We start from the raw sequence: 23,870 nt of genomic DNA, 5'->3' as shown, positions 1-23,870 counted from the left end.
CAGCCCTGGAAAAATGGAGGCTGGGGTCTCACAGGACAAGCGAACATGTCACCTGATACTGGAATCCATCTTAAACCTGGTGCTTTTCCATTTAGAAGGAGGTGTAGGGACCCAGAGGGACAAAAGATTCTCGCCTTGTGCCAAACTATAAAAGGGGGTGGAACCGGACAAAGGGGGCTGCCAGTCATGAGAAAACCCCTAGTTTCCACCTAAGATGTCTGCTGAAACTAACAAGGATTCTATCGGGGAAAGGATTGGGCCCAGACTAGGAAGGAATCTAGTCTGTGAAAGAAGCCTATTGGAACATCTCTGAGGGTGAGCTATTATCTGTAATAAGTTACTTAATGTGTTAGGTTTAGACTTGTATGTTTTTGCTTTATTTTACTTAGTAACTAACTTTGTTCTCTCTGTTATTACTTGAAACCACTTAAATCCTACTTTTTATACTTAATAAAATCACTTTTATTAGTATACCCAGAGTAAGTGATTAATACTTGTGGGAGAAAACAGCTGTGCATCTCTCTCCATCAGTGCTCTAGAGGGTAGACAATTTATGAGTTTACCCTGTATAAGCTTTATACAGAATAAAATGGATTTATTTGGGGTTTGGATCCCATGGGGAACTGGGTGTTGGAAACAGGTGACCTGATCTGCAGCTCTGGGGGCATTGACCAGACCTGGGTCTGTATTGCAGCAGGCTAGCGTGTCTGGCTCAACAAGAGAGGGTTCTGGAGTCCCAGGCTGGCAGGGAAAACGGGCTGAGGTAATTCCAACACGTCAGGTGACAGTCCCAAAGGGGTCACAATGCTATTTTGCTTACAAGTTAACTTTAATTGATTAGTGTAACTTTACTGTTGTACAGTTCAGTTACACCTGTACCATGAAACAATATTTGGCTTATGTAAATCTCTCTCTCCTAAAGTGTTGAATAAGTGAACCTCAGAATATCAAAGGCAGTAATGTATATTATCTTAATTGTATAGATGGAGGAACTGAGGGACTTGGTCACCATTCATGTCATATGGGAATTCCTGGCTCTTACAGACATGCTCTGTTTACTGACTGATGCTGCGTCTCTACAAATGAGTGAAAAAGGCTGCCGGTAGCTTCTGGCACAGCAAATTCTACCGTGAACTGAAAACAATGCTGTGTCCTTACTTATCCACATGACAGGTTTGATGGTTCTCTCAATCACCCCCCAAACTGATGGTGTGGTTGCTGAAGCAGGAAGTGGAACACACTGTGCCCCTCTCTCTGTGCTGGGGGGAATGTGGAGAACTATGTTCTGCAAATGTAGCAAGAAAATGGGGAGCCAAAACTTGAGCTTTCGAACAGGTTAGACAAACACGTGTCAGGAGGGACTATGTATAAGTAGACCATGCCTTGAGTGCAGGGGACTGGACTGGACGACCTAATGAGGTCCTTCCAGTCCTACACTTCTATTTCTCTCCGGACAGGTCATGCTTACAGGAAGGGAAGGTATAGTTAACACGTTAGATAAGCCCTATTAAGAAGTGTGTTAAACTCCTAATGTAGCCAATGTAGGTTACCAGGCCAAGTGTGTAGTGTAAGTGTGACCCGTTAGCAGCCTGGTTACTACAGCACGGACTGAACTGGGAACACCTGGACTAAGAGCATCAGCTGCTTTATCTAAGGAGCCGGTTGCCGCGTGGAGCTGCCTCGTGTGTCTGAGCCCGCAGCGACTCCCACGCGCAGGGCTGCCCGTGGGGCCTTGAAGCCGGGACAAGCTGGAGCTGTAACAACGCCCCACGGGCAATGCGCTCAGCTGAGCTCTAACGAGCGTAGCCCTGACGACGGCCGCAGCCTGTCTCCGCTGGAAGGGGGCGCGCACCGCCCAGCACACAGTCCGCAGCCCTCGTACGCGCCAACGCCCGCCCACTCCCCTCCCCGCGCGGCGCCGATCACCGCCCCTCCCAACTCTACACCGACTTCTCCGCGCCCAGCCGGCCCGTGTGCTCTCGCGATGTGGCCGCGCGCTCCTGCTCCTCCTCCGCGTCTCTCGCGAGATCGCTGGACAAGATGCGGCGGCCGCCGCTGAGGGAACGGCCGAGGGAGGCAGGTTGTCGGCTCCCCTGAGCGTGCTGGGTCCGGTGTTTCCGTATGCTGACGGGACGGGACTCCGCCCGGTTCTGAGTGCCTCGTCCCCCGCGCGGCTCCGGCTCCCCCCGGACTGCGGCGAGTCCCCCCGGCGGCCCCCCCGTCCCTGGGGCGCCGCTGGCGATGACCGGAGAGAAGCTGCGCTCGCTGCGCAGGGACCAACAGCCAGCAGAGGAGGGGACCTGCTGGAGCCTGGCGAGGAGGAGGCGGCGCCCGCGCCTGGAGGCGTCTTCACGGGGGCCGTGGGGGCAGCGGCAAGGCGGCCGCGCCGGGGGCCATCGCACTTCAGCAACCACCACCACCGGCTGCAGCTGAAGGGGCCCCGGTGGCCCGCCGCCCGGGGGGAGTCAGCCCCGCCGCGGAGGCCGACAAGTGCCCGGGGCACTTCCCGGTGCACGAGTGTGTCTTTAAGGGGGACGTGAGGCGGCTCTCGGCACTGATCCGCACGCAGGGCATCGGCCAGAAGGACAGTCACGGTGAGTGTTGCCCCGACCCGCGCCTGCGGACAGCAGCCACAGCCTCGGAGAGACCCTCCTCACCCCCGCTCCCATGGGGGAGAGACCTGTCCCATCCCGTTCAGAGAGCGCCCACCGCCGTCCCTCTGCTCCGCCTTCGAGCTGCCAGAAGGACAAAATTCTCCCATATTCCAGTGGGTGCACCCGCCCTAACCCACGCACCCATTCCTCTGTCATCTACAGCTAGGGCATCTCCCCGAAAGATGACCATGAGCAGTGTGTCATAGGTACCTTCCCAAGTTACTTTCAGGAACCCCCTCATCCAGACCCAGGACACTTGGCTAGGAGGACACCCACATCTCCCGTTTCTTGACATTGCACCTCAGAAAAGCAGTCGAAGTGGGTTCTTCTTATTTGATACACCCCCAAATGGTGGTTCACACCTGGGACACAGTGGAGATGGATTAGTGGGGAGATATTTCTACTCTACTCTGCTTGTAGAGAGGCTCCCCAATTCCTTCCCATTTACTTATGCGATACATTATCTTGGCTTCCATTCTCCGTCCTTTTGGAAAAACCTTTCCATATGTGGAACTGCAGGATCAGTCAGAAAGATGACAGAGAGTTTAATTCCCTGCCCCCCCATATACTCTAGGAGGGAGATTCTTTATTCAGACACCCTGTGATATTACATGGGGTACAATCTGGACTGATAAACAGCTGTCCCTTCTCAGTTCTCTAACTTGGGGTGCCTTTTACATTGCTTTGCTGTAAGAGCTACCACTCCTGGTCTGGTCACACTAAGGCTTTGTCTACACTGCGCACTTTTTAGCGACATGGCTGTGTCACTATAGCTGTGCTGCTAAAAGACATGCAGCGTAGTCACTATTTGTCGGCAGGAGAACCCTCCTGCCGACAAAACACGTCCACCCCCAACAAATGACAGTACTTTTGTTAGCGGGAGTGCTCTCCTGCTGACACACCATTGTTCACACTACTGTTCATAGCTTTTCATCAGCAAAACTTTTGTCGTTTTTGGGGGGGCTATTTTTATTTCACACCCCTGAACAATACAAGTCTTTGTTGTTCAGTTTCCCGTGTTGACAAAGCCACAGCCTCCCTCTTATACTGCATGACTGCTACAGCCAGTAACCCTTGAATCACACTGCAGAGCATCACCAGCAAATTTCCAGCCCCAGACTTTCCCCCAGAAATGTACCCCCTATACTGCCCAGCACTGTTCTGGATAATATAAACTCATATATCAGAGGGGAAGCCGTGTTAGTCTGGATCTGTAAAAGCAGCAAAGAGTCCTGTGGCACCTTATAGGAATTTCACATTACATCCGATGAAGTGGGTATTCACCCACGAAAGCTCATGCTTAGTCTATAAGGTGCCACAGGACACTCTGCTGCTTTCATAAGCTCATATAAAGTCCACAATTTTATTAATAGAAAATGATATGCACAAATCCTGTTATCCCAAATTGAGCTTCCCAAACACACTTCTCTAGATAAAACAATAAAACAAGTTAATTAACTAGAGAAAGATAGATTTTAAGGGATTATAAGTAATGAAGCATAACAGTCAGAATTAGTTAAAAGAAGATAAAAGTAGATCTCAACTAATGCCAAACTTAAGAAGATAGAGTGAATTCAGAACAAAGGTCTCTCTCACCATGTTTTAGCATTCATACTGGCTGAATCTTTCAGTCAGGATCCCTCCCCAAGTCCAAAGCTGTTTCCTTTGTTCTTCAGGTATTGTGGATGCCGTGGGTAGAGAGAGAGGAGGAATAATTTGGGGCATGTCCTCTCTCTAGCTCTTTCTCTTCTTTGAGAATCATCTCCTGCTGTGGTTCAGGAGACAGACAGCCTATGTGGATGGGAAACCCCAGCTGTTCCTTTGTCACGATGTAGATTTTCACCTACATCCTCTTTCCTGCCGAAGAATGGCCACTTAACTAGGTGGTGGTCCATTTGGTTTTGCTGCCTGAGGAATTGGATAGCCTTTTGTCTCTGAGGAACTGGTTTGTGGCTGCCCCCACCAGACTTGGAACATGTCGAGTAATAGCATACAGATGAATCCTGTAACTTTACATGCAATGTTGCCACGCACACTTTACCTGGACAATAATGATCAGCAGGTTATGAGTTTTCAAATGATACCTCACAAGGCATACTTTGCACCAAATTTATTATAATCCTGTAAAAGAAGGGAACATGGGAGTACAGCTATCACTTGGCCACTTTAAGGATCAGTGGGATTGGGACAGTCCAGAATTTGGAGGAGAACCCTGGGGATATTGCTTTCCTAGGAGGCCTTTTTCTCACCCAAAACCACTGGATTGTCCAGAAGCCATGAAATTGAGTAGAAGAATAATCACTACCAGTTCTTCTTACTGGGCCACTCTCCCTTTCCCTGTGGTGAGGCCCTCATCATCTTGCCTACCCCATTTATAGTGAATTCCTTTCAAGATTTCCTATTCCAGTTTGGCAGGATAGATCCTTTGGGGGCAGATTTTTTCTTACTTATAATCCAAGTGGATTCCCTGACACTATTCTTCTACTATCTCTATTTGTGGTAGTCTTGTGTGGGACCTGGCAGTTAGCGATAGAAAAATCATCGTAAGTGAGTGTATCTCTTTGCAAAAGTAGGATTCATTCTCTCCCTCTCTCTCCCTCTGCCCCACAACAGAAGACGGTGAAGCCTTTCATCCTGAAACTATTGATGTAAGTGCAGTTTAGCAAGCTGCATTGTAGTGTAAGGCTGAAAAAGCTTCCAATATGTAACATCTTTGCACATGCTCAAAACTTACTGATGTTCTATGTTTGTGCAAATTCGCCTCTGGGCGTAGGTCAGTTTGGACTGGGGAAAAACTTTAAAATAGTCATAAGTGATTGAAAAATCACTTCCACACATGCTCTAAGACTTGAGTAAAAGGATTTGGGCAGAGTTTTTCCCCAGCTGAAGGACACTCTGGATGAGTGATCGTAACGTAATCTCTTGCATACAACAGTCCTTAAAAAATATTCTTTAAAGTTATGGGCAGGAAAAAAGAGGATATGTGGGGGAAAATACAGTATGAGGATTTCTCTTTTAATGCAAGTGTAGGGCCTGTAACTTGTGGTGTACGCTTTGCAAATTTTAAATTTTGTTTTTAAATAACAGAATCTTTCCTTTGCTATGATACAGCTATCATAATGAAACAAGTATGCTACTTCTCTACTGATGTAGCCTAATAGAATATGGTTTTTAGCTGTATAATAGCAATGGCAAAGGTGAAGACTTGCCTCCTTCCCTAATTCATAAGGTTTGAATGTTCAAAGCCTGAACAAGCTCCTTTAAATATCAGTATTATCTTAAACCTGAAGGGTTTCTATTAAACAAATAGAGTCTAAAACTGGAGGGGTAGGAGAGAAGGAGAAGGGATCTGCCTGCACTTCCAAGATCTGCAGATAACTACAGGAAGGGTGACTCTACATATACATGTTTTAAGATACCACTATATTCAGCCTTACAGACTCTAGGTAACTTTCTTTCTGGTTCCTTGGACGATTGTGTAAGACAGGTTTTACTATTCCAAAAGAGGTTCACTTGTTGTCCACACTTGCTTTATGGCTGTTTTTATATGCATTGTGGCATCATGTTAAGGGAAAAGATGGATTTTTGTGCTGAACAGCTCCATGAAAACCATTAATTTGGTTTTTAGACTCCAGCATCTTCATAATAGTGAATCAAAAGTGTACAAACACTTGCTGCTAGAGCCTTTGACTCTCTACTTGTACAGGTGCTGGATTTTGCATATCAGCTTATAAAAATGTTTTGTGCATGCAAACCCTGGAACCTAAAACGTGTTAAAACATGCATGTGCACTAGTGCTAGCTTGGATGAGCCCCCAATGAAAGTCTGATCCTACATGTGCAAAGAACCAATATTTAGTGAACTTCAGTCTCTTAATTTGGTCTGTCATCTGTTGTTTTATGATGACAGATTGCAAACTAATTTGATTTTTGTCTTTCCAAACTCTTATACACACAACAGCTACTTGAAGTTTACAGAATCATTTAAGTAGCTGTTAGTACAAATTAATTTATATTAAAAGTTTATGGATGTCAGACCCTAAATGGTTGCGAAACTATAAATGATCCAGTAGTTTATTCTCCAAAGCTGGCAATGTTAATTAGAACTTATGACATTAGATGCATGATATACATGACAATTTTTAGGACACACTAAGGTGGTGGCTGGAAAAATAAAGCGTGGAATGAGAATGAACCTGATGATCGATAATCTGTATTTTCCATAAGTAACTGAGCCTGAAGAGGAGCTCTATAAACGCAAAAGCTCACCCACCTTGTCTCTCTAATATCCTGATTTCAGTACAGTTACAACAATACTTTGTCACATGTTTGGTATTTCATTCTCTTCCAAACATACCTCCTACCTCTTCTAAATGGCATCAAGTCCCAGGATGTTGCATGAGGCTCCTCATTCCTTATATATATACACTACATCAAGGGTGGGCAAACTATGGCCCACAGGCTGGATCCGGCCTGGGGGATTGCCCCCATGGCACTGTGGACCGCGCACTGCTCTCAGAAGCAGCTGGCGCAATGTCCTTGCAGTCCCCAGGTGAGAGAGTAGAGGGCTCTGTGTGCGTTCGTCTTGCCTCCAGGCACTGCCCCCCGTAGCTCCTGTTGGCTGGGAATGGGGAACCGTGGTCAGTGGGAACCTTGGGGAAGGTACCTGAAGGCGCAGCAAGGGCGGTGCATGCGGAGCCCTCTGTGCCCTCCTCCCCCCAGGGGCCACAGTGCTTCCTGGAACGGCGGGTGGGGGTGGGGACGGGGCAGGCATGCAGGGAGCTTACCTTGGCCCCAATGCACAACGCTACCACTGCGGAGGTGGTTTATGTAAGTGGTGCTGGGTCGGAGCCCAAATCCCTGTCCTAAGCCCCCTGCGTGCACCTCACATCTCTCCTGCACCCTAACCCCCTGCCCTGAGCCCCCCTTGCAGTCTGCACCCCTCCTGCACTTCAACCCTTCCCTAAGCCCCCTCATACATCCCACACCCCTCTTCTGCCCCAATCCCTTGCCCTGAGCCTCTCCCTTCACACTGCAACCCCTCCTGAACCCCAGCCCCCTGCCCTGCATACAATTTCCCCACCCAGATGTGGCCCTCGGCCCAAAAAGTTTGCCCAACCCTGTACTACATTCATTTCCTCTTTTTATATTACTCCAGTAATAGTCGGCTTAGTCTTTGTCCCTTTTGTGTATTTAGTCTCAATCACTGTAAAAAGCAAGGTTTTACGAAATAGGAAGTTACTGTAAAAGGCTGTAAGTGACTTGCTTGATGTTTCTATTATAGAATGGATTCTGTTGTAAAATGGATTCTCTTACAATATAGATTTTACAATAGTGATGCATATGTTAGTCCTCTAATAGTATTAAATCAAAATTCCTTACAGTAAAGTATCAAAAAGCTGATTAAAGTTTTGTCATAATTTACAGTGTACATAGTATATGTTCTTTCTGGCTGAGTAAGAAAAGTTAATCTTACTACAGGGCTCTTACAGTTGGTTTCCGATTGCTACTAATTTTGCATTAGAATTTCTAAAAGCAGGTAAAATTTTAGACTTTTAGTTATCAACTGTAGTTGTAATTAAATTTAGTTGTAATTAGATTGTAGCAATCCTAACCCTATTTTTAAAAAACCTATATTAAAGCTTCCCTAGACATAGTACACACTGATACTTGATAATTCTCTTGAGAAGCCTTATTTTCAGTGCCATAATTAATAAGCCTAAGGTGACTGGCACATTTCATATGGAGTTCAATAAGATTTCAAGACTATTGTATGTTAGGATTGCCTGCTTCCATTTATCTGGAATTCTGTTGTGATTTTTGTTTTTAATCCAAATTCCATGGATACTAATTAAATTATAAGGCCGAGACGTTGTGCAATTTACTGGTACTAGGAGACTCCTAAGAGAATTTTGCGTGCTGTAAAACAGTTTTGGCATTTTATCAGCTCGAGACTTAAATTTGCCCCCGATGGAATTAAATTCCATCTCAACAAACCAAAGTCAGGCCCTGTAGGTTTCTTAGATTAGGCTAATGAACTGGCTAGTGGAGGTGCTCTACAAAAAGTTGTGCCTGGTTGGTTTTCAGTGATTATCTGTTACAAACTAGTCACTCGTAGCTCGTACTGAAATAGTTATTCTTTTTTAGGAGTGAAAGAATATTTGTTAGACACCCTTCCATTAAAACGTTGTAAGTGTGTATTGTGACTGGTTGCAATTTCCATCTTGACCTTTACTTTCTTTAGTTCTTCTATGGGCTGTAGATACAAAAGTCCTTATAAAATATTCTTGCTATCTTTTTTCAAGCTGTCTCAACCTCAGTGCCCCTACTGGTATAATCTGGCCCAGGGCCAGCCATGTCTTGATATCACATTCTTGAAATACTACTGTACTCCACTGTCACTGCGTCTTCCCTTGTGCCCTCTTCAAACCAATTCATCACCACAGGCCCATTTTAGAGTATCTTCTCCTGTGATAATTAAGTAGAAGATGCTCCAGTATTTGTAACATTAAAAAAAAAAAATACTTTTGTCTGATTTTGTTCATTTACTAGTGCTGTGTGCGTAATATAGTATTATGAAGGCTTAATTCCAAACTAAAGCATTTTTCAAGTAAATATTCCTCACACTTTTAAGCAGTATGTTCACATTCTTAAATAAGTTTAGGAAACTAGCAATCTAACCTAATGGGCTTGATTTAAAAAAAAATAAAAGATGGGAGGGTGAGTTAAGGCACTCAAAATTTAGCCATATATCAGCGTACTTTTGAATGATAAGGTGTTAATATTATGGCTTTTTAAAAACAGATTCTCAACTGTTTGTTCAGTGTGGAAGATTCCTATGCCAGCAAGCTCCTATCTCATCTTCAAGGAACCCCTTTTCAATTTATAGTAGTAAAGTAATGTCCTGTTTGTGCACTTCATCTAATGTTCGACGTTTTAAAAAAAAATTACATTGTAAGGTATCTATATAACTTGCATTTCTTGCTTTTATACTACCTTTCCATTTGCTTTCACTCTTCTCATAAAAGACCATAATGTTTCTTCATTACTTTCTGTGTCTTCCTATGTTGTGCTTTGTACTGTTTCCTCATTTGCCCCTTACTTATCTCCTTCATGACTCTCTCCGTCTACCAGACTTTTTCTAACTTATCCCATCAGTGTTTCTCTCCCTCCATGCTCCCCTACTCACAGAAACATAGGCCAGGCATCTAACAGACAGAAGGCTAAGGATCAAAATGAAAGAATGGTGGCCTTATTGTTCAGAGACAGTGCCCAGGTGAGAAGCCAAGATATTTTTTGGAACAAATTGCAGTCAAAGGTGAGGGTACTGGGATTCCAGTGAGAGTACTGTTCCTGGATTTTGCTTAAGGAGCTTCAGCCTCTGTCTGATAAATTGGCTGCTGGGGAAAAAGGAGAACTTTCTCTTTTCTTACCCCAGATTTTCCTCACACTAGAAGCTCCTGACTTTTGTAATGACAGTTAAGAATCTGTTACTTTACCTCTCCTCTAGCTTCTTGGCTAACATAATGTTTATATCTCATTTTTTCCTTGTCGTCCCTCATCTGTCATATCAACCTGTTGTATTGTCTTATAGTTGGTCAGCAAGAGCTTTGGGGCAGGGACCCCACTTGTTATGTTCTTGTACAGTGCCTAGCACAATCCTCGTCTCTGACTGAGGCTCCTTGGCACTAGTACAATTCAAATAAATAAGAGCATGATCTTTTAATTTATTTTTTAAGTCTCTTTTCCTGCTGACTATCTCCAGTGACTGCATCTGTTGCTGAGAGCTTTCCCAGTCACCGGAGGAATGAAACTGGTCAGAGTTCTGAATAGCACTTATGAAAAGTAGTAAGGCTCTGGTTAGTTTTCATTTTGTTAAGGTTTGGCAAAGTGCTGTGACCTATCCCAGGTACTGGAACTCTGCCTGTGTGCAGACTGGGAAGTCAATTTTCTGTGAGTGAGTATATGCTTTGGTTGACATTTGAAAATTTTTGGGATCATAAGGCTTAATATTGTAAATGAAAAGTTTAGATTCTACAACAGCTGATGGCATTTGTACGGAAAAGATTCCTACTCACCACAGGTGCATAGGTGAGTGGACTTTAAAATCCCTGCTTACTCCCGACTCACATTTTTTAGATTACTTGTGTGGGATTGTGATGTTAAACTTCTTCTATTGTAGAATGACTACTTCATTGTATGAGGTCACATAATTAAGTGGCCATTTCCTGCATTCTGCAGAGAGCATAGTTTGGTGCTAAAATATTCTTATAATAAGTGAATGTTAGCTTGGCTGTTGTGAGTTGAATTTGCGTAAGGAACTAGGACATACCAGTCTGAGATGCTGTTAGTGACCTAGAGAGGAGAATGGTTTTCACAGCACATCTTTTTGACTGATTCATGAAGTTGCATTTATGACCTCTCTGTTAGTGACTGTTCACCTGTGTGGGCCAGAGATTTTATGATGTCTGCTTTAAAGCCGTAGGTATGAAGCTATTGACTTAGTGCCTAGAGAGAACCTATGAATTTTTGGGGTTATTTCTCACAAAAGTATACAAAGAAATATCACTTCCTTGCGTATGGTGGTAGCACTTCTAAGTTGTTACTTTAAAGCAGCACTGCAGAAAACAGTAAGAAGTGCGTCCAGACTTGCACATAGTTACAAGAAATGCAAGTTTAGCGTTTGTTAGTTTTTTAGTTTCAATGAACATTTTTGCTAAAAATCAATAGAATAGTTAAATATATGCAGTTAAATGGAAAAATATAGCAACATTAGGTTGCACAAATAAAATCAGTCAAGGAATTCAAAAGGTAAGGTTCCAATACATTAACCTAGAAGAAAAGTGTTCTGTATAATTCATGGTACATACTTCATGACAGAGTTACAAAATATGCTACATGTTGTGATCCAGGGGCCTCCTGATGCCATTTGGCAGAGGGGCCGGGATGCATAGTGTTTTACAGGGATCCTACTAGATCAGGAATATGCATAATAATTCACTGAAGGGTGTCGTGAAGTTTCTACTGTGAGCCAGTAGCCTGCTGGTTGTCATAATATTTTCAAAATGTATGTATAGATAATATTTAAAAATTGTGTATCTGTACGGGAAATTATGTTCTCTAAACCTGTGAGTTGAGGCAGGTAAACAGACGGTGACATGCATAAGACTACCGCCTACCTGGAAGGAGCCAATAGACGCTTACCTCCCTATGTGGATATTGTGTATTTGCATTCAGATTCAAAATGCTAATTGAGAGGAAGTTTACAGGAGGAAATAAAACAACGGGATGCTATCTTGTTTATGAGTAAAGGCAATGGATTGTTGGCGTATGTGTGGGGTGCAGAGGTACTCCCTGGATCTTTTCCACTGAGAAGGCAAGATGACAGTGTTGCTTTTCTCATGAACAGGAGATCCTAGCCAAGCCTGCCTGTAACATGCTGGAAGGATTTTAGGTGAGCTTTTGCTCTATAAGACATGACATTGACTAGTTCAACCTAGGTTCTAGAATGCAATGTGTTTTTATTTTATATGTAACCATTTGTTTCCAATATTTATACTTGCTGTTTACTTTAAGGAAAGGGTCTTTATTTAAGTAAACTTTTGCTTGTTTCCACTATAAACATACCTATTGTGCTGTGTTAAGTGGAGCTGTAATCTGAGGAGTAACTGGTAAACTGGGGATACTGTTCCTTTGGGAGCAGTGAATCTGTGAATTCTGTGATTGTTCGGTGGACCAGGAACTGGACACTCCTGGGAGGTGCTTGGAGGACTTGATCGTTGGAGTAAGCCTGTTGCTAACCATTGTGGAGGGAAAGCGGAACCTGTGAAAGGCTAAGAAGTGACTGTGCTTGTGTTGCCTGTGGCCCATCGAGTCAGAGAGTTGATGCTTTTTTTCACGCTAAGGATAGGTGATAGCAAGGTGCCTGACAATCCTGGGTGCTCCTAGAGAGTGTCACACTCATGTAGACAAAAAAGGAGGAATGGAAAATGCTGCATGTCTGCAGTATGGGTGAATTGGTATTTCTGTTGGTAACTGGGCATTTCTTGCTTTTTTGTGTGCAAAGTTGATGTTGCATTAGCATAGCTACATTGATTATTTGTATTTCATTTTTTATAAGAGGGTGAGAAGTTCCTGTTGGACATTGATCCAATTAGACTCAATTTCATGCTAAACACCAGAACTTCAAATGAATTAAGGAATTTTGCTTATGCTGTCCCCCAAGGCTGGATTGAAGAATTTTGGAACACTGTACGCTACGGAAATTGGGGGGCTCCTTAACCTTTGTTAAGGGACCTGAGAAACTGGACACCTCCCAGAAGCCCTGCATGTCTGATTGCCATGACCGTCCAGGAGAGCATCAACTATCTAGGGTGCAAAACCTGAGCAGTGCTGCAACCTTGTGTGCAAGGTCCAAGGCTGGCTCCAGCGTTTTTGCCGCCCCATACAGCAGGAAGGGGGGCAAAAAATGTGATCGGCGGCAGCTCCACCACCGCCACTTCGTTCTTCGACCGCAGGTCCTTCCCTCTGAGAGGGACTCACTGCTGAAAAGCCGTACTTGCCGCCCCTTTCCGTTGGCTGCCCAAACACCTGCTTGCTTTGCTGGTGCCTGTAGCTGGCCCTGGCAATGTCACAATGCTACTTATTGATGTTTGACTTGCCTCCTCCTGGTCCTTCCCTGCCATTCCCCAAATCCTGACTCATCATGGGAGGAGAATGGGGTGGCAAACCTGGTCCAAATGGCATCACCTCTACGAGGCAGAAAAGAGGGTCAGTTCCCCTCTCCTTCCCTCCCCCTTAGCCCAAACCCTCCTTTTCCCCTCCCCTCCCCTTCCCCCCCATCAACCTTACTCCTCTGGCCCATGACCCCTACCCACCATCCCCCTCCAGGAGCCTCAGTTGAAGGCACCCGTATGAACAGAGAGCCTCAGCTGCCATATCAGCATATTGAGAGGCCAGCTTGTGGAGTGAGACCTGGGGTTTGTGCTGGCAGCACTCCCATCGACCATGTGACTTACAAATAGTAATGGAAGCTCTCTGCTGAGTCAGTATGGTTATTCTCAAAGAACTTCATAGCTGCATTGTCTGTCTTATACACTATTGTTGTTCCAACTAATAATAAAAGAGAACCTGTCAGGATTAAAACTGTATTACAAATATGTTTGTGTTAAAAGTAAAACCTTTGGCCAAGATTTCTAAAAAATGTATATCTAAAAGTAAACTCCTAAATAAATTTGACCTGATTTTTCAAGTGTGGACTTATTTAGAAGCATAGTCTTATTCATTCAGATTTGAAATTTTTTGCCTGAAAGAGTCTTATTTATGACATTTTACTACTAATTTCATTCAGCTTGGAGCAGGCAGTATAATTCCAGTGGATGTGTGTAGCAATAAGAAAAATAGGGAAGTATTGGTCTCTCTAGTTCTTATGCACTAACAGAGTTGCAGTATTTGGATAGCAAACACTGTTGTAGGACATTAAATTTCAATGAAAAAAAGTGACACTTGAGGCCTGAACTACCGTGGTGTCCCTTTTGTAATAGGCATTTTGCTGGCACTTGTGTAATCATCAGAGCAGAAGCTGGTGGTTTTATAGATTCCATTCAGCTACAGTAACTCCTCGCTTAACATTGTAGTTATGTTCCTAAAAAATACGACTTTAAGTGAAACGATGTTAAGCGAATCCAATTTCCTCATAATTAATATAAATAGGGGGAGTTAAGTTCCAGAGAAATATTTTTCACTGGACAAAAGACATATATATGCGTGCACACACACACAGAGTACACCTCTACCTCAATATAACGCGACCCAATATAAGATAAATTTGGATATAAAGCGGTAAAGCAGTGCTCTGGGGCGCGGGACTGCGCACTCCTGTGGATCAAAGCAAGTTTGATATGTGGTTTCACTTATAACTCAGTAAGATTTTTTTGGTTCCAGAGAACAGTGTTATATCGAGGTAGAGGTGTATAAGTTTTAAACAAACAGTTTAATACTGTGCACAGCAATGATGATTGTGAAGCTTGGTTGAGGTGGTGAAGTCAGAAGGTGAAAGAGGGTGGGATATTTCCCAGGGAATGCCTTACTGCTTAATGATGAACTAGCCAGCTGAGCCCTCAAGGGTTAACACGTTGTTGTTAATGTAGCCTCACACTCTGCAAGGCAGCACAAATGGAGGGAGGAGAGACAGCATGGCAGACAGAGACACACTGTGTGTGTGTGTGTGTGTGTGTGTGTGAGAGAGAGAGAGAGAGATGCATGTTGCCCCTTTAAGTATGCTGATCCCACTCGAGGTAGGTTGTCTTTTTAAGTAGATCCGCAAGTTGAGAACAGTAGCTGATGCCAGCGTGCTCCCTCCGTTCTCAGCCCTGTTGTGTTCCCTCCCCACTCTATGGAGATGGGGCTGAGCAGGGGGGAGGGGGACACCCTGACATTAGCCCTCCCTCCCCCACTGCCCCTGAACAGCAAGCAGGAGGCTTCCGGGAGCAGCTCCAAGGCAGAGGGCAGGAGCAGCACATAGCAGTGGGGGTGGAGGGACTGCTGAACTGCTGGCGATTGGTAGCCTGCTGGGTGGCTGCCACACAGGGAACTTAGGGGAGTTGAGAGCTGATGCGGGGGCTGCCGGTCCTCCCTGGTTCCAAGCCTCCTTCAGCTAGCTCTAAAGGTCTGCTCTTTCTACAAGCAGTGGTCAAAGCAGGCGGCTGCCAAGCAACATTATAAGGGAGCATTGCGCAACTAGCATGTTCTCTAATTGATCATCAATGAAACAACATTAACCGGGATGACTTCAAGTGAGGAGTTACTATATTTGAGATTCCAGGAGCCTGTTAGATCAGCACAGTCTTATTTAGTGTATTACTTGTACAGCTTCATAGGTGAGGATGATGCTCGACAGGCCAAAAAGAAAAGGTGGGATGACACCTACCCAGAAGACACTACAATCCTAATTAGCTATAATAGAGCTAGGAGGATGGAGTATTGGAGGTTAGGGTGTGACGAGATCCCTGGGGTGCAGCCTGGGACTGCTGTGCCCCCTTAACTCTCCAGCCTGGGCTGTCTTTCTCAATGCTTTGCTAGGGACAAGCGGCAAACCCCTCCAGGTGCTGTTACCATTCAGTACAACCGCATGTGGAGCCCCACACCCAGCTACATTGCATGAATGCTCCCAGAGCCACTAATGAATCTCAGAGAAAGGCACTAGCCAAATCTTCCCAACCTTGTACCCTAGGAATATACTGTCTTGCACTGCTCGAGACCCTTTCTTGAGCATTGCAAGTTTATTAATTGGTTCACCACTTCATCAATGGAAAGTGGATATACACCAGCCTTCGAAAACCTGAGCAGATTTACCAAGCACTTTAGGCAAACTCACTGTTAAAGATAAACAGTAAAACAAATGTATTGATTACAAAAGATAGTTTTTAAGTGGTTACAAAATAAAATATAAGCACGTAGTCTAAACTCTCAACCCTATTAGACTGGGCAACATCTAGATTAAACAGTTCTAACTGTATATTGTAGTTCATAGTACACAGGTTTCATCCTTGAAACCTGGGCCAGTCTCCTCTGTTGGAGTCTTCAGTCTTCTGAGAGTCTTTGTTGCTTGCAGCATAGGTGAGGGGAGGAAAAAAGGCCAAGCACGAGACCACTGTGTTCTGTTTTATACCCTTAGTTCATGTGCTTGGGGAACACAAATCCAGGCATGTCTGGCGGCCATTGCTGAGTCACCACCAGACAAGGTTGAGCAATTCCCCTGGAGTGGCCTTGCACAAGTGAGTCATTGCATTGTAGCTGCCTTGATGGATAATGGCTGCTGATGGTTCAACACCCATCCTGGTGTTGGTTATCCCCCTGGTTATTGTCTTTGGGGAGCTAGTATCTGGGCATTTCCGAAACCAACCACAGATATTACTGAGAACCATACAATACAATCTCATAACTTCATATGCATTAATGATGTACATATTTAAATGGAACAGTGGGTTTCAGTAGATCGTGAGTTTTCCCATGATACCTTACAGGGAATGCTTTATGTGCAGTATCACAAGTATATATAAATGATGAATATGGGGTTTACAGGGCATTCCCCTGGGGGATAGAGTGTCACAACGGGTTATAAAGATCATTCCTAGAAAGTAAACATTTCCAATTCCTGCACTTATAAACTACACTCTGTTAACACAGTAGTTGAAATTTTGTATATATAATGTATGGTGTATACATTTGTATATATTTAGAGGCACTCCAGATGCATCATATTCCTCACCCTTGTATTTTTCAATACTTAGGTAAGAAATCCCTGTCAAAGTGTAAATTTAGAACTAGGGATGTAAAATTATAATTGTGTTTATTTTGTTGTTGGAACTGTCCAGAGATCTAATTACAGTTCTCTATCCACCTTTTCTTTGGAGATGTTGTTACTATTCCAGTTGTTTAGTAGCAGTTTAATCTTACACTTTCCCCTAAAGTATCTAGTGATGAGTCTATTTTAAGCCTTTTAAGTAACCTGAAAGATTGACTGACTGCCTTTAACAATACTGTCTCCCCTTCCCTCCCCTTCCTTCATCCCAAAGTAGGAAGTTATGCAGATTGAATACTTATCAAGTGTTGTTGATGGCCTTTCAGTTTGTATAAATCTTTGCCTTTTACTAAAGATTTCCGTGGAGAGGAACATTTATGTTTGTTTGACCACTGAGACTTTTTTGTTACATTTTAAAAGGAGGATTAACATATATCATTTGAAAATAATCATGAAGTTGTTCTAACACAGTGGTCCCCAAACTTTTTACCTCGTGCCTCCCATCCCCCTCCTCCCCGCCAAAGCTCAGGGTGGGGGGACGGGAACAGAAATAAAGGGGTGAAGGCAGCTGGGGCCCCGTGCGCAGACTAGGAGTGGATCTGGGTGGTGTTCCCTCCCTGCCACCCCATTGGGCTGGTTCAGGTCCCAGCCACAGTCTCCTCAACCTTCCTCTGTGCCCCCTCGGGGGGAGTGCCCCACAGTTTGGGGACCTCTGCTCTAACCAGTCGCACTGTCTTTATATTGAAGGGTGGAGTATTACGTTCCACTAACTATCTAATTCCATACTAGTAAAACTGGTTTAGTATTGTTGAATGTCTGGGGAAAAAAATTAATAAAACATACTGTCAGACTCTCTAAAGTTGCTCACAAGTGTAAGTACCAATCTCAGGACAGACTGAAGGAGTGCACAAACCCCAAACTGTCTGAGTTCTATACTTGGATTTCACCAGTCAAGTGTGAACTCTTCAAGCTCTATAACAGCCTTAACATGGAGTCACAGATAGTTCTTTTGGGTACTCTGCTCTATTTTGCCATCCAGGCTTTCCTGTCCCTTTTCGCAAAAATCACAATAATAATCAGGTTACTTACTGTCACTTACCCCAGGTCAGTTGTATCTTAGATTCTATACAAAAGGCCACTCTTATAGCCAATCCTATAATAAGTTTTTTTCCTTAGTTAATGACTCTTTAGTTAGTTTATTTACAAGGCTAAACCAGTAAAAAAATACACACAAATGAGTTAGTCTTCATTTCCAAAAGGGTAATAGAAGTTGCTGTAATATGCAAGCCCTATACGTCCTTTAGGGCGAATCCAGCTGGGGATCCCTGGCTTGTGCTTAGAAATCTTCTTCCTTCAGAGTTCAAGCACTATAGAGATACAATTCCTTCTTGTCAGGGATTTGTATTCCCTTCACCCAGAGTTCAAGTTGATGGGACTAGTCCACCTGCAGTCTCCTCTTCATCAGTATGTGGGGGAGCAATTAACAAAGTCTTTGTTCTTTAATGTTTCACAGTATTTCATTTGGTGTCAGTGGGCCTTCTTCCTGGGCAGGACCTAACCCCTTTTGTATGGAGCCAGCATTCCTATATTAATTAATGCTTCTTTCCTGTTAGATGACTGACACGATTACAGAGGATTACAATGCAAACATTTAATGTAACCTTATAACATGGGGTACCGAATTTATACATGTAGCCTCCTACAAGCATTTCATAAAGGCTAAACACATTCTTATAAAATTAACATCTGTTTTAACAGTACTAACACACAGATGAATCAGACTGGTTTCCAGCTATGCATTTGTCAGTGTTCATGGAGGCCTAGGGGCTTTGGCATGAGCTGGCACCTTGTTTGCCATCATCACACATGCTCTTTAAAATTTTATCAGAATAACTTTCTTATGTGTAGTTGTTGTCCTAGATCTGCTATTCTTGATAAAATTTGAGACTTTTCAACACATAAGGTAGTTTGGGCTATAGTTCTTACTTTCCTAAAAATAGAATCAGACTCTTTTTTTTTTTTTTTTTGGTTTGAATTGTTAGAAGCAAATTTCAAGATGTAAATGACACAGAAAACTCTCTTCTTGAAACACTTTAATATCAATGTATATTAACACGTTACAGTTTTTGTTTGAAAGGAATCATTCATTAAAAAAGAATAACTTTGTAACTTTTATATATTTATGGTATCATTGATAGGTTACATTCTCACATTGTTAAATTGAGTTACATATGAGCCTTTCTTGAGACACGAGCCAACTCCTGAAGAAAGTCTCATGGATTCTCCCACCATGAATCTAATTATCTGCTTTTTTTTTCCACTGCAGGAAACACTCCGTTACATCTTGCTGTGATGTTGGGACATAAAGGTTGGTCAAATTACTTTAAGTATCATATGTTCTCATATTTCTCTCAAGACTTTAGGGAAGAGAAAAGTTGAAGACTTAAAAAAAAGACTTTAATTGAATGTATTCAGTTACAAGTGCGGAGGCTTTCAGGAAACGAGGATACATGAGAATGGGGGTAAAGATGTCAAAATCAAGGTGGCAGGAGGGAGCTGAGAGATGAATGGGAGCAAGTTGGAGGTCTTTGGAGACAGGAAAATGAGCTATAATAGGTGGGCATTCACTGGACACTCCTCTGAGAGTCTAATAAGAGAATAGGTGGAGAAGGCTTTCCTTTTCTTACAGAGCTATCAGGAAACAGTGAGATCTGGAGGGTCATAGAGTTAGAAAGGTGAGAGAAAAGAGGCATGACCAGAGGTGCTTTTCCATCTCCATTCTGTATGAAGACAGGAAGTAGTCCTCCTGGCATGTGGGAAAAGGTGCTACCATTTCTTCTCGCATAGCTAAACCCCTCCATGGGACCAAGAAGAGGAGGGCCTGCTTCATGTGAGTTGGCTAAGCAACAGAAGCTAGAGTGTTTTTCCATGCTGGCTGCTTGTATACCAGAAAGCAGGAAAGAGGGATAACTCTCATTTAAAAAACCAAAACAATACTAGGGAAACAAAATCAATGACCAGCTGAGATTAATGCTTTTGATCATTTTCAGGTGGGTTGGGTGAAATTAACCTTTTAGTTGTTGTTGCTTTAAAATCCCATTATACATGTGTACCAAGTGTTGATACTAACAACAAGATGTTAGTCTGTGACAGGTAGCTCCAGATTTCTAAGGGAAGCTTTTTATCAGTGTTTTCCAATAAATAGCATACACTGTATATTAAGATAATCTCAGTGGGATAAATGGGTGTTCACTCTGCTTGTTTCTAGGTAGTTATGTCCTCTACCATTATTTGAGTAAATATCGATGCAGTTTGGCAATTTTAGAATTAAATCAATTTTTAGAGTCCGATCTAGTTATGTCTTTTAATAAGATGTTTTTTTGGTAGCTGAACACTTTTCAGTTAAGCTTCATATAGAAATCTTATTGGTACAAATAGTATCTGCTATTTCCAGATTTCAGCTATATTAAGTAAAGCTGGGTTGCATTATTAATAATCAATACTCCATGAATTTTGACTCATCTTCACAAGACCCTTGTGTAGGTAGGTAGGTACTGTCACTGTTTTAAAGATTGTGACTTGCCCAAGGCCACATAGCAAATCATAGCATGAATTAAACTCAAGAATGCATTGCTTGTAGCCTTGTGCTCTGTCCATTAGATCATGATTTCCAGGATCTCATATACCAGGTGACTGCATAACTTTACTCTTCTTTGGTTGGTGTTTGTATAGCACATCGTAATTGTGGTACTTAATAATTTAAGCTCATGGAATGCTAATGGAGAGAAGCCTCAGAAATTTAGGTCTCAGTAAATTGATGAAAGCAAAATTAAGGGTAGAAAGTAGAAGGAGGAGGCTATATGAACTGTGTGACCCATGCTATTGAAGTGTGAATGCTTTTAAAAATATTTTTTTCAACTTCTGAAAACTAAGGGCAAAATTATAGTTTCTCAATTTCATTTTTATATATGTGCTAAATGTCTCGTAGCTATTCTCAATACATACAGTGCCTGTAAATGACTCCAAAGTGTCTGTTGTTAATAATGAGACATTGCAAATGTAACACATTTAGCCTTTGTCCATTTTAAAGTATATATTGCATGATGGCTATCATAGTTCCAACCGTAGTGGAACCAAACCCATTTTAAGAGCATTTTTGCTTCCCTTTTATTTTGGACGGTACGGGCATTGTAGTAGAACTGGAAAGAATTCCTTTCCAGGATGCTCCCTTTTGGAACATAAGACCAAGAATATGATTCAGATGACTTTAGCATTGTGCTGTCACTGAGACCCCCTGGAATTTTCCCATTGAAACATTTATCATAGTTAATTTGGCATGCTTCTGCTGGTGTACTAGTTAAACTCTTATATGTAAGAGGTGGGTACATTTGATTCTTATCTCCTAAAACTGCTTTTGAGGCAAGAGGATGTGTGCAACTCATCAGCTAAGCGAACTCAGAGAAATCTCTTTATCATCCAGAAGTGACAGATGTCTTTAGAAGTATAACCATCAAGAACATGATAGTATGCCTATTGGGAATCTGGCTTTTAGATCAATAAACATTAGAGGCACAATGCAATTAATCTTTCTATTTGTGTACAGTCTCTGCATCCTGAGTAAATGTAAAATCATGTCTGAACAACATCTGTTTGAAGAAACTAGCTGTTTTGGTTTTAAATTAAATTGGATATGCTCTCAATCATGAGATGCGATTTTCAAATCTCAGTAGCTAAGCAGAATTGAGCCTGGTCAGTACTTGAAGGGGAATGTCCAAGAAGAACCTCAGGGTTTTAGAGAAAGTGGTCTGGGTAATTCAGTAGATTGCACAGTTGTTTATTAACCAATGTCCCATTATAGGTTTTGTGGGGAGAGAAAGCTATAGTCTTGACAATTTCTGCTCATCAGGGGTGACACTATTTTTGTGAAACTGGTGCACTGGAAACTAGGCCTGATTTGTGAACAAAATGAGGGATGGGTTGTTCCACCTATCACTCCTACTTGGGGAGGGAAGGAAGGGGAAAAGAGGTTGAATTGAAAGGAGTGATCTGTACCATTATGGCTTCCACTCTCACCATCTTCTGGAACCCCAGGATGCACTTTGACACCGTTAGATCTCCATCAGCCTAATTCTGAGATGACCCAATCAGATCTGGCCAGAGAGAGAGACACTTAGATGATGTTCGCCTCTAGTGGCTCTGTCTGCATTCTGAACACCACCTGCAATATGAGACTTTGGTTCCTGCTGTCACTTCCCACCCTCATGTCATTTTTCTTTTCCACCTTTTCTCTTCTAGTCTATTTTGTGCATTCTCTTTAATAGAAGTGTTAGCTTGCCAAGTCTGTCAGGCTCACAGCACTGCAGTGAGCCTATGACTAAAGGGCAGCTAATGCCAATCTTTTAAACAGACAGCCTGATACTGGTACAAGTTTGCCAAATCTCAGAGTAGCTGATAAGACCGGTGCTGTGCCAATGTTTCTCTAGCAATCAGATTGCAAGTAAGTCAGTACCAGAGACAGAAGCTGCATTTTCTGTCCTTGCTGTTTTTTTGTGTTGGGGGAGGGAGAGACTCTGTATCAGACTTCAACAGCAACAGTTCCAGCCCATCTCAACTGCTTTTCTCCAGAAAGGACAGTTACTTACCATCTAAAAGACTGTCACAAGGTTTTTTCCCTATAAAAACCTGACAGCTGAAGGGAATAAGGGTTATTTTTAATGACCCCTTACAGAATAGTTAAAGGAAACTATAGTGTTTGCTGTAAATAAATATTACTACTTGTTCTGTTACAGAATGTGCACACTTGCTTTTGGCCCACAATGCTCCAGTAAAGGTGAAAAATGCTCAGGGATGGAGTCCTCTTGCAGAAGCCATCAGCTATGGAGACAGACAAATGAGTAAGAAATCTTAGCTGATTATTTGGTTGATGTAAACAGAGGTCTGTCTTAGCCTAGGAAATGAAGTCCATTTAGCTGACATGAAGAGTATTACATGGCACCTCATGTAGACAAAGACAGTAATAGTTGGTTGTTAAGGCCCCCTCTGAGGTTGGCTGCAACTAGTTAACATTTATGTAAAATTCTACTGCCTTTGTCTACCCTGGAGACTGTGGTGTTTAAAAATGTTAGTTAACTGTTAATTAATATCTGTGCTAAACAGTTTCCCTAGTCCTGATAGCACCGGAGTGGTAGTAAGCTAAACTGTATTAAAGTGAAGATAGAAATTAAGTATGTGCAAGACCTTGTTTTTCAGTGGATGCGAAAACAACAAACTGACCTTTTCTAAATAAGAGTAAAATCATAAGCCCAAGGTAGCAATGTGATTTACTCACGTTCTGCTATTTCTTAATGTAGATCATTGGGACATTTTAATGCCTTTTAAAAGTTAATCAGCCAGCTATATCAAGTTAAATACATCAAGTGCAGTTTCTAGTTGTGATTAATGGGAGGGAGTTTGCGTGTAGATAACATGTAACCGCTGGCAGTGGGATACTACTTTTGTCTTTGGTTCTCTGCTGACAAAGGGGACTAAGGGCTTGGCTACACTTGCGAGTTAGTGCACAATAAAGGAGGCTTGTGCGCACTAGCTCACTCACTGTTCACAGTGGCAAGGCACGTAGAACGCTCTGACTCCATGGCTAGAGTGCTCCTGGTACTCCACCTTGGCAAGTGGAATAACACTTGCTGTGCCCCTGCTGGAGCGCTGCAGCGCCAGTGTGGACGACCTGTCCTGTTAATGAGCTCTAATCAGCCTGTAGAAGTGTCCCACAATGCCTGTTCTAGCCACTCTGGTCATCACTTTGAACTCTACTGCCCTGCCGTCAGGTGATCAACCATTAGACCTGCCCTTTAAATTCTTTAGGAATTTTGAAAATTCTCCTCCTGTTTGCTCAGTCAGACGTGGAGTGCACTCAGCAAA

At 42.9% G+C, this 23,870-nt stretch overlaps 1 protein-coding gene and 1 non-coding gene across 2 annotated transcripts in view; both read left to right on the top strand.

Moving 5' to 3' along the window:
* Positions 1–2,200: 2,200 nt before the first annotated feature.
* Positions 2,201–23,870, top strand: part of ANKRD13C (ankyrin repeat domain 13C) — a 53,098-nt gene continuing 31,428 nt past the window's right edge. The window contains 5 exon segments of the mRNA XM_032778451.2: positions 2,201–2,290; positions 2,293–2,451; positions 2,454–2,594; positions 19,282–19,323; positions 22,745–22,849. Coding sequence (XP_032634342.1) covers positions 2,242–2,290; positions 2,293–2,451; positions 2,454–2,594; positions 19,282–19,323; positions 22,745–22,849 — 496 coding nt within the window. The 5' untranslated portion in view covers positions 2,201–2,241.
* LOC116823703 (U5 spliceosomal RNA) lies at positions 17,266–17,383 on the top strand. The gene has a single exon (XR_004373480.1). It is a non-coding gene; the product is annotated as a U5 spliceosomal RNA (small nuclear RNA).

This window comes from Chelonoidis abingdonii, chromosome 7, assembly GCF_003597395.2.
Source record: "Chelonoidis abingdonii isolate Lonesome George chromosome 7, CheloAbing_2.0, whole genome shotgun sequence".
Taxonomy (NCBI): Eukaryota; Metazoa; Chordata; order Testudines; family Testudinidae; genus Chelonoidis; species Chelonoidis abingdonii.
Note: the sequence above shows the minus strand (reverse complement) of the source record. Positions and strands in the feature narration are given on the sequence as shown.